Below are 10,696 nucleotides of genomic sequence, written 5' to 3'. Positions count from 1 at the left end.
GGAGTGGTGGGGACTGGGGCAACCTGCAGTCTGCCGTCGAATGGGTGCTGCAGCTCAGCTCTGGAAGGCAGGCAGGCCCAGGGTATCTGGGTGATGAGATTTTTTTCCAGAAAAGGTAGGAAGCTGGATTTCTTTGTGAGGGTCTCCAATTTCTTTCAATGCCAGCAATTACTTTATTTTTTAATCCTCACCCAAGGATATTTTTCTATTTATCTTCAGATAGAGTAGGAGGGAGAGAGAGAAACGTGGATGTGAGAGGGACACATCAACTGGTTGCCTCCCACACAACCCAACCCGACCAAGGCCAGGGATGAACCATAACCAAGGTACACGCCCTTGGCCAGAATCGAACTTGAGACTCATTGGTCCTCAAGCCAACACTCTACTGCTGAGCCAGACCGTCCGGTTTGGCTCAGCGGTTAGAGCGTCGGCCCGCGGACCAGAGAGTCCCAGGTTCGGTTCTCACTAGGGGCGGCACGTACCTCGGTTGCAGTTTGTCCTCGGCCCCAGTTGGGGTCGTGTGGGTGGCAGCCAGTCGATGTGTCTCTCTCACATCAATGTTTCTCTCTCTTCCTCTCTCCCTCTCATTCTATGCAGAAATGTCCTCAGGTGAGGATAAAAATAAATAAATAAAAAATTTTTAAAAAGTTACATTGTTCAACTACCTGGGCACCAAATAAAGCCAGCGGGGAGGCTGCTGGTTTATGATCTTCGGACTCCTGAGCTCCCACAGTGCTGGCTGGGGAGAAGCTGTGGGCAAATGGACAACCCCAGAGCAGGGGCTGAGGGCCGCCTGAAGTCCTGGTCCCACCCCACACCCGCAGTCCCGGTGGATGAGGTGACCGTCGTCCATGGCAGCTTCTGGTCTGGGACCACGGGGGCTGCACTCTGGCCTCTGGCTTCCCATGGAGGCTAAAGGAAGGAACGGTTACGAGCTGCCACCGCAGCCTGTGTGCTCCCCGTGTGGAACCTGCACCTTCAGGTGTGGACGTGCACACAGCCAGCAGCCCTGGGCACAAGGAGGCTTATTTGTAGGATGTGGTTTAAAATGGTTTTTAATGTTGAGGAAGTGTTAAGGCCGTGACCTCCGGGATTCCCCGTTCAGTGGCTTCCTGGCCTGCTCTCCGGGAGAAGGGCTCAGTGAGCACGGGGGTCGGAGCAGGGCTGGGGAGGTGCTCATTTCTTGCCCTTGGCCTTCTTCTTGCCCTTGGCGTTCTCCTTGCCCTTCTCATCCTTCGATTTGCCCTTGCCCCGCTTCTTTTTCTTGGAGCTGAGCATAGAGCGGACGAGGTAGCCCTTCCACATGGCCTGGATGAGCGTGGCCGCGCGGACCATGCGCACCAGCTCCTGCTCGTCCTCCAGCCTCTTCTTGGAGTTGATCTCCCGTTCCTCCCGGATCTGGGTGAACTCTTCAACCAGCACGTCGTACCTCTGCTTCAGCTCCTCCAGCTGGACCTTCTCCTCCCTGTGGATGATGTCCAGCTCCTCGTACTCGTCCTGGGGATGGAGAGGGTGGGGGGCTCATCAGGCATGGGGCCTGCCCAGTATCCTCCTCTGCGTGCATGCCCACCCTTCCCAAAGGGGGTTCCGCCCCAGCAATGCCGTCTGCACTAAGCCTGTCTGCCTCCAAGGCCCGGATGAGAGTGGGAGGGGTGATGAGGTCCAGCCTAGCTCGAGGGGGGACCGGACTATGGGAATTCCAGGGACGGGGAAAGAGCAAGGCTTGTGGGTTGGCTGGAGGAAGTACAAACCCCAGCTCAGCCACTACAGGCTTCACCTTTCAAGCCTTCATTTTCCCTTATCTGAACATGGGGACAATTCCAGGAGGGGGATGCATGGGAGCCGTTTCCGGATTAAGTGGGGGGATGGACACAATTGCTGGATGTCGTGCTGGGCACACGTGGGGACCTAAGAAATGCAAGCTGCTGTCACTGAAGCTGTTGTTTCACAGAGAGATGGTGAATCGAACTTTCTCAGGTGACTAAGTCCCATAGTTCTTCCTTATGTCTAACTACAGCCTCTCCTGCTGTGTTTCACACCTATCTCCCTCCCTCCCTTCCACTAATGTTTACCAAGCATCTACCAGAACAAAGTGCTGTCAGAGGACGCAGGGTTGAGCAGGAATCCACCCCCACCCCACTCCCACCCCTGCTGGGACCAGGGAAATGAGAGCACAGCCTCCACAGTGTCCCCTCCCTGGAGCACTCAAGGTCAGTCAGACCTGACCTGACGTTCCCTGAACAGCACACTGACTTTGCACCACTGTGGGCTGGTATCACCCACAGTGCTCACCAGGCTTCCCTGGCCCCGAAGCCAGGGCCTGTGCCTCTGAGGCTATCACAGGGCTGGGTGGAGGGCTTGAGGGCACCATACTGCAGGCTCCCATTCCCTGAGCATTCCTCCGGGCCAGATCCTGTGCTGGGTACAAGCGCTTGCGGTGATGGTGCCTCACTGAATCCCCACCATGCTCCCAGCACAGGTAGGATTACCTCTGTTGACCACGTGCAGAAACAGGCTCAGAAAGGTCACGCCTCTTGCTTAAGGTCACACAGCTGCTAAGTGACACTGGGGTAGGGCCTCCAAATGATAACGGGGCCTTTCTTCACTCTATTTCCCAGCACCTGGCACGTCGCAGGCACTCAGGAGAGACTTTCTGAGTGACTGAGTAGGGGAGGCAAGCCGATGTCTGAGTCTGCCCGGGACGAGCCCTGGCTTGGGTGCTAGCAGGAGCTGACCGAGGAAAGAACAGTATGGCTTGTGGACACTAGATGGAGCCAGGATCCTTGGGCCTAGTGTCAAGCACTTCTTAGAGGCCCATAGCTTCTGGATCCTTCCTTTCCCACCTCTCCCCTCGCTTCCCCAGGCTAGACAAACCCTTGAGCCTAGGGAAGGAGCAGGGAAGGGCCTGCTGCAGGCCCATGTTCCCAGGCCTCCTTGGGGAGGCCCAGAGCTTGGCCAAGACCAGGGACCATCCTGGGGCCTCTTTTCCCACGGCCCCATTCCTACAGGATTGTGGGAAGTACACTTAAGAGAGACTTATGCAGCGATAAATACCTGCTTTTCGCCCATCTCTGTATCGTATTTCTGGATCCAGTTCTCGATTTCCGTCTCCACTTTATATTTCTTCTAAAATCGAATTAATCATGGTTTGAGGAACTGGTAATCACAATAAACAAGGCCGAGCACTCTCCCCATCCACCGGCCCTGTGGGGGGAGCTTTACACGCCTCGCCTGTGGATCCAAAGGTAGGTTCTCCTCTGTTTCACAGGTGAGGAAACTGAGGGTCAGACGTGCTAACTCACTTGCCCAAGGTCACAGAGCTGAGGAGTGGTAGAGCTCGATTTGAAGCCAGAAGTCTGGCTCCAGAACATCCTAAGCAGAGGGAGCAGCAGATGCAAAGGCCCTGGGGTGGGAACAAGCTTGTGGTGTTTAAAGACCAGAAATCAAGTCAGTGAGGCTGGAATGGAGCGGTTGAGGAGAAGCGTGGTCCCAGTGAGGGTGGAGGAGCTCTGTCACAGAGGCAGTATCAGCAGGGGGAGGGGCTTGGCTTCTAGTGTAAGGGGGAGGGGAAGCCACTGGGAGGATTTAGATGCAGTGGAAGGACGTGATCTAATTTTTATTATTTATATTTATTTTTTTATTTTTTTAATCCTCACCCGAGGACATTTTTGCATTTATCTTCAGATAGAGCGGGAAGGAGAGAGGGAGGAAGAGAGAGAGAAAAACATCGATGTGAGAGAGAGACATCTATCGAGTGGTTGCCACCCCCACGACCCTAACCGGGGCCGGGGACAAACTGCAACCGAGGTACATGCCCTTAGAGGGAATCGAACATGGACTCTCTGGTCTGTGGGCCAACGCTCTAACCGCTGAGCCAAACTGGCCAGGGCTGATTTTGCTTTTGAAAGATCAGCTCCTGTCCATAGAATGGACTATTATTCAGCCATTAAAAAGAATGAAGTACTGACACATGCTACAACACACATGAACCTCGAAAACATGATGCTCAGTGAAAGAAATCAGACACAAAAGGCCACATGTATGATTCCTTTGGCACAAAACATCCAAACAGGCAAATCCATAGAGACAGAAAGGAGATTCGCAGCTCCAGGGACTGGAGGGTGGGGGGACTGGGGAGAAACTGCTTGATGGGTGTGGGTTTTGCTTTTGGGTGATGAAAGGGACCCGGCCGTGGTGGTCGCACAACACTGTGAACTGTTCACTTTAAAATTATTAATTCCATGCTATGTGAATTTCACCTTAATTTCAAAATAATAATAAACCAGCTTCCTAATCCTACAGAGTAAGAATTCTTAACTTGGGCACCATGGATGGGATGGCGTCGGGGGGCCTGTGACCCCCAAGAATTGTCTACCAGTGTATATATGTACATCTGTGCTGTTCTGTGTGGGGGGAGAGGCCCATGGCTTCTATCGGAGGCTCAGAAGAGTCGTGACACTAAAACGAAACCGGAACGAGTACTAGAAAGGGTGTCCTTCGTGAGGAAGGGACTTGGAAAGGATCTGGTGCACGGTGGGCCTGAGTCTGGCAGTGATGACGCAGAAGCGAAGGAGGCAATGGTGTTTCCTGCGCACCTATTCTGTACCAGCTGTCTGCCTGTCGCCTCATTTAGTTCCTATAATAACCCATTAAGGCTGATTTGATCACTTTCATTTTAAAGATGTGAAGACTGCAGGCCTGAGGGTTCAATGCTCCTTTGGTTCCTTCGTGTGGTATCTGACAAGGTGGGTTTCATCATCCCCGAAAAGCCCAGAGGAGTTGGGGAACAAGATCACAGAGCGGGCGTGCAGCAGCAGGACGGGACCCTGCCTCTCTGTCCCCAGCCCCGGGCCTGTGTGCTGCACCCTCCTGCCTCCCAAAGGACACTGGCTCAGCCCTGGGCTTCCTGAGCGGCTGGGCAGCCCTGCCCTACATGCTGGACCTCCCCCGCCCTGTCCCTCGCCCAGTGGCTCCCTTGTCCCCTCCTCCCTGCTCCCCAGGCACCTTCCTCAGCGCCTGCTCTGCCTCCCGGTTCTCCATGACCAGGTTGTGGTGCTGTGACCGCAGCTGCAGAATGTCCTGCTGGATCTTGGCCACCCTGGCCTGTGAGGCCCGGAAGTCCGCCTTCTGCTGCTTCTCGGCCTCCTGCTTGGTGCGAAAGAGGCTGTTCTCGGAGAACTTGAGCACCTGGTGCAGGTGGTTTTTCAGCTCTTGGACCACAAAGTTCTCCTTCTCCACCTGGGCCAGGAAGAGGGGAGGCTCTGTTACTACCTACGTGACCACCGCTCACCGCAGGAGAAGCTGGACATTCGGCATTGTCCCGGCTGCATCCTGCGCTCACCCCGATGGGCACAGGGGCAGCCGATTACAGACGAGGAAACTGAGGCTGAAGGGCTCCTCTGTCCGGCGCGGTACACCTGAGCCAGCGTTTGAAACCAGGTCTGTCTGATCGAGAGCCTGGGTTCTTGGCCACCCCCTCTCTTTCCTGGCATGAGGGAAAGGCACAGGCGAGGTCTGGGAGTGCCACTGCTGCTGGGGGCACCTGGGGCTGCCCACTTGGCAGAGACGCAGAGCGATGCACGAAGCGGTGATAAACACACGCTGCAGGACTGCCACCCGCTCTCCTCTGAGGGCCTGGTTTGTCCCCTGCCCTCGGTTCAAAAATAGGGATGGGGAGGAGGCTGGGGCTGCTTTGTAAGCAAGCTGGAGGCCCTGGAGTCTGAGCCCGCTTCCCACACACAGCAGGGAGGGAAGGGGCACCCGTGGGCAAGGCTTCAGGCCCTGGGCTGGCTTTTAGAGCAGGTGGCACTGTCATCTTCCCTTGTGGACTCCACACGATGCCTGATCGGTGTCACCCCCTCATTCTACACTGAGCTCCAGTGACATGATGAAATTTGCCCACCTGGCAAAAATGGAATTTGACCCCAGATCTATTCAACTGGGAAACCCTAGGTTGGTTCCACCACCTGAATCGGACCAGCAAAGCCACATGGGGCCCTTGCTCTGTCCCTTGGTGACACCCCTCCAACCTAAGAGTGGCCTCTTCTGGCTGAGCACCCAGGAGCCGGTCACCTCTCCACTCGGCAAACAGTTACCACACACCCCTTTCTGTTCTTGGCTCACTCATGACAGACACACTGGAGGGCCAACAGAGACAAGGTCTCTGTCTCTTCCGGGGGAGCTAGACCCAAATCAGACAATCATACACATGTTTGCCAGCAAACTCTGATGAATGCCTTAAAGGACAAAATCAGTGATAACTTTCCCAGCTGGTGTGGCTCAGTGACTGAATGTCGACCCATGCACCAAGAGGTCACCGGTTCAATTCCTGGTCAGGACACATGCCTGGGTTGTGGGCCAAATCCCCGGTGGGGGGCATGCAGGAGGTGGCCAATCAATGTTCTCTCTCATCGATGTTTCTCTCTTTAAAATCAACAATAATAATAATAATAATAAAAGAACAAGACCACCCAAGACAAAGAAAAGAAAAAACACAGGCTATACATGCTTTTAAAAAAAAAAAAACAATCAGTGATAACTTAAGGAAGAGGGGTGCTTGAGCTAGTAAGAACATGGGGGTGAGGGAGTGGTAAACAGCTTCAAAGGGCCTTGGTCGCTCCTCTCTCATGGGGGTGAAAGGGAAATGCTTGGGACCTGGGTACACACATTCCCCTCCACCTGGGGCGGGGAGTCTTCAAACAAAAGCCCACAGGCCAAATCTGGCTGGCTGCCTGTATTGTAAATAAAGTTTGGTTGGAACATAACCCATTCATTGATAGATTGCTTATGGCGGCTTTCACACTAGAACAACAGAGTTGAGTTCAGCAGTTACAACTGAGACTGCTTGGCCCCCCAAACCTAAAGTATTTACTATCTAGCCCTTTGTAGAAAAAGTTAGCCTACCCTTGGCCTGGAAGGTTCTTCCCTATCTCACCTGCCTGGCTCACTCCCTCTAATTCTTCACGTCTTGGTTTTACCATCCTCGGCCCTCTTGGCCTCAGTTCAGCTCCCCTGTAACCCTCCTTACAGCACCTCACACTTTCCCTTCATTGTGTGGCTCGAAACTGCATTAAACCGGCCCAAACCCACCTTCTTCACTGTAAACTCCACGAGGCTGGGACCATGTGGGCTTATTTATAAGACCTGGCACTTAGCAAATACTCAAACCCGCATTCGTGGAATAAACGGATGAAAACCTCTACTTGGATCACTGAGGGGAAACCAAACTGCCAAAAGATCTGGGCTCCTCGGGGCAGCTCCCTCCATAATTGGACCGGTACTGTAAGCGATACCTCCGCGGCCCTGTTCTTCATTCTCGCGGCCAGTTCGTTCTCCAGAGCATCGATGACTTCTTGGTTCCTCTTGTTCCGCTTCGTGATGTCCTGTACGAACTGAGTCTTGTCTCGAGCTTCCATGGGGCTGGTGAGGAGCTTCTCAAACAGGAAACCCCGGAGTTCCACCAGGCTCTCGATGAACCTCTGGGCTCCCGCGCTTCTGCCCTGCGTCTGCATCTGCAGGAGCCCGGCGGCCTGCGGGTTCTTGAGCAAGAGCCTCAGGATGTTCTTGGTGGAGTCTTTGACCTGCTGCTTGAGCGGCAGGAGGTGGGATTTCTGCCGCTCTATGGAGCGGACGTGGTCTTTGAACCACGCTTCCTCCTCGAAGTCTTCCTCCTCCTTCGACCGCCTTTCTTCCTCCTGCAGGTGACCGAGGTGATCCAGGAGCGTCTGGCAGAGGTGCTCGTGTTCGTTCACTGCCCTGGTGATGTCCTTACCCAGCATGTCCTCCAGACCTTCCTGGTTGGACGCCACACACCCCAGCAGGGTCACCAGCTCCACCTTCTGGATGGTCTCGTCCAGGACGGACATGATCCTCTTGGTCTCGATGGTGGTGAGTTTGGTATTCAAGGGGACGGAGGATTTTAGTGAGGAGGCTGACTTTATGGATGGTTCTGCCACCAGCCTTACCCTGCTCATGTCAGGGCCCTGGTAGAGGGGGCCCACGGCGAGGACGTCTAATGCCATTTTATCAAAGATCCAGACTTGGCAGACTAGATGGGCCTTCTGCTTTTACTCTGCCTAGAAATCCTGAAAAAGGAAGGAGTAAGCAGTCACTCGGGCTGTGCAGACATCGGGGTGGCTGGTGTGGCCACAGCCACCATCAAATTGACATGATGTGCCCTGCAGCTTTTACAGAGAACCCTCCTCCCATAAAAAAAGCAGTTCGTGGCTCTGGGACAGTGTCAGGGCCACAAGGGTAGGAGGCCACGTGTGGAGGTGGGGCTGGGGCACAGGCGACAGGCAGGGACCCACCAGGAATGCTGACCTCATTCTAAGTATTTAAATACAGAAAACCAGCCCTGGCCGGTTGCTCAGTGGTTAGAGCATTGGCCCGTGGACCGGAGAGACCCGGGTTCGGTTCCCGCTAAGGGCATGTACCTCGGTTGCGGTTTGTCCCTGGGCCCGGTTGGGGTGGCAACCAGTCGATGTGTCTCTCTCACGTCGCTGTTTCTCTCTCTTCCTCCCTCTCTCCCTCCCGCTCTATCTGAAGATAAATGCAAAAATATCCTCGGGCCTTGGCCGATTTGGCTCAGTGGTTGGAGTGTTGGCCTGCGGACCAGAGAGTCCAGGGTTCAGTTCCCGCTAAGGGTATGTACAAAAAAATGTCCTCGGGTGAGGAAATAAATAAATAAATAAATAAATAAATAAATAAATAAATAAATAAATAAATACAGAAAACCAGTGACATCGGTGATGGGAGAGTTGAGAGGCCAACCAGGGCAAGGTGAAGCCCTCCCCCCAGGCCCCAGCAATTTGAGTGGCAGGAGGAGGTGGTGAGCTTTAGGATCAGGGTCACCCAGGAGAAGCTGGAACCAGAGCCATTTCCTATCCAGGAGGAGCTGCAGCCCCAGAGGACCTGTGGCCACGGCCAGAAACAGCCCACAGCAAAGAGGGGAGAAATACTCTGGGGTCTCCCTTCGCCCTGCCCTCCAATCTAACACCAGGGCTTCCCATTGGTCAAACCCAGTGAGGAACCAAGTGACAAGGGAGCCCGGGCAATGCAGCCTCCCCAGCGGGCGCAGCAGCCGGACACAGCAGAACAGGGACTAGGACCAGCACAGCACGTCTGCGCTGGGTTTTGAGTATGGATTTTGAAAATCAGGGTGGGATGAACAAAGACTTTGAAATACAATGTTTAAAAAACTTTTTTGCTAAATGCAACATTGTATCCTAGATTGAATTCTGGAAGGGGAAAAAAAGGAAGTGAGTAGGAAAACCGGTGCAATCCAAATCCAGTGGCTAGTTTAGTCAATAGCATTGTGTTGATGTTAATTTCACATTGTTAGTTTGGACGAACTGTAACATGGTCCTGTTAACAGTAGGGGGAGCAGGATGAAGGGCATACCAGGGCATACCAGCTTTCTGCGCTATCTTGGCAACTTTTCTGTCAAGTTACAACTATCACAAAATAAAAAGCCTATTTCTAAGACTGCTTCAGAAAAATCTATGGAGGCAATCAGAAATCAATTTACGTCGCCGACATGGCATGATGGCTAAGAGAATTATCTCTGCAGCGGCCCCATTTGGGTTCACATCCTTGCTAGGGGACCTTGGGCTGGTTGTCTAATCCTCCTAAGCCCAGGCGTCATCAGCCATAAGACAGGGATCTTCAGATCTTATGGGAAGTTTCTTGCACAGGGCCTGGACATTGTGAATGCTAAATTAATAATAATAGTAATAATAATAATAACAATAATAGCCCAGGAAAACTGAAATCCCAAGTCCAGACTTCAGTGATTTCCCAGTCTCAGCCCCGTTGGAGATCCAGATATATCTCATGAACACTTACTACCCAGGACCGGCTGGACTCCCAGCATTACGTGTCTAAGACGGACACCACCACGTGCCTATTCCGCACCCTGTTCCTTCTTTATCCCTTGTCTTGACGATACATCAGCCATCCTAGTTGCTCAAGTCAGAAAGCTCAGTGCCACCCCACACTCTTCTTTACCCCTACATCTGACCTGCCATCCAATTCCATCAGTGATTTCTCCTCCACAGCTCCCACTCCATGTCCTTCCTTTTCAGCAGCCTCTGCCACTAAGGGCCTTATAATCTCTCCCTCAGATGATTAAAGAGCTTCTTAACTGGTCTGCTCCCATCTGCTCCTGCTGCCCGCAATAAAGATCATCCCTGTAGTCATCTATTCTGGTCTTTATTGGGCCCTTGGGAATATGAAAGAGATACAAGGCATGGCTCCCGTCCTCCCAGAGTTTACAACCTAGCTTGGGATCTAAAGCATGCACACATGAAGGTCCCCTCTAAGAGGAAGGGGATAAAGCAGTCACAGACTGGGACAAGATTATGACCAGCCTGCAACACTGGAGTGGGGGCTTGATCCTTTAGGGAATTGGAATCCGTTTTGATTGCAGGAAGAGTGACAGGGGGAAATCAGATGTTTGAAAAAGATCTGTTGTATGGATGATTCGTAGGGAAGGGCCAGTGGCAGGCAGGTAAGCTGAGATACTATAAACCTTCCAACTGGGGGCCTCGGTACCCGTTGTTTCTATTTTCTGAAGTGCACTTCTCTCTCTTTTTTGCCAAATTAATTTCTTACTCTCAGTTCAAGTGTCACTTCTTCAGTGAAGCCTTTTCTGGGCTTCCAGCCCTGGTGGGATTCTCATGACAGGTTCTGATCA

At 53.0% G+C, this 10,696-nt stretch overlaps 1 protein-coding gene across 1 annotated transcript; it reads right to left on the bottom strand.

Annotated features, from left to right (window-relative positions):
* Positions 1 to 1,175: 1,175 nt before the first annotated feature.
* Positions 1,176 to 10,084, bottom strand: IQCD (IQ motif containing D). Its single transcript, XM_036276971.1, has 5 exons — positions 10,022 to 10,084; positions 7,293 to 8,084; positions 5,005 to 5,238; positions 3,055 to 3,126; positions 1,176 to 1,497 (listed from the first exon to the last, which is right to left on the bottom strand). The coding sequence occupies exons 2-5, from the start codon at positions 8,019 to 8,021 to the stop codon at positions 1,177 to 1,179; spliced, it is 1,356 nt and encodes a 451-aa protein (XP_036132864.1). The 5' UTR covers positions 8,022 to 8,084; positions 10,022 to 10,084; the 3' UTR covers position 1,176.
* Positions 10,085 to 10,696: the final 612 nt, after the last annotated feature.

Source organism: Molossus molossus, unplaced genomic scaffold (genome assembly GCF_014108415.1).
Source record: "Molossus molossus isolate mMolMol1 unplaced genomic scaffold, mMolMol1.p scaffold_m16_p_22, whole genome shotgun sequence".
NCBI classification, from domain to species: domain Eukaryota; kingdom Metazoa; phylum Chordata; class Mammalia; order Chiroptera; family Molossidae; genus Molossus; species Molossus molossus.
This window is presented reverse-complemented; position numbering and strand designations above follow the sequence as displayed.

What these genes read in the sequence shown, in the direction of transcription:
- IQCD (XM_036276971.1), bottom strand. Translation starts at nt 8,021, where the DNA reads ATGGCATTAGACGTCCTCGCCGTGGGCCCCCTCTACCAGGGCCCTGAC. An exon ending in TGAAGAACAGGGCCGCGGAG is followed by an intron (nt 5,239 to 7,292) that starts GTATCGCTTACA and finishes TTCCTGGCCCAG; the next exon opens with GTGGAGAAGGAGAACTTTGT. An exon ending in CAGAGCAGGCGCTGAGGAAG is followed by an intron (nt 3,127 to 5,004) that starts GTGCCTGGGGAG and finishes ATTCGATTTTAG; the next exon opens with AAGAAATATAAAGTGGAGAC.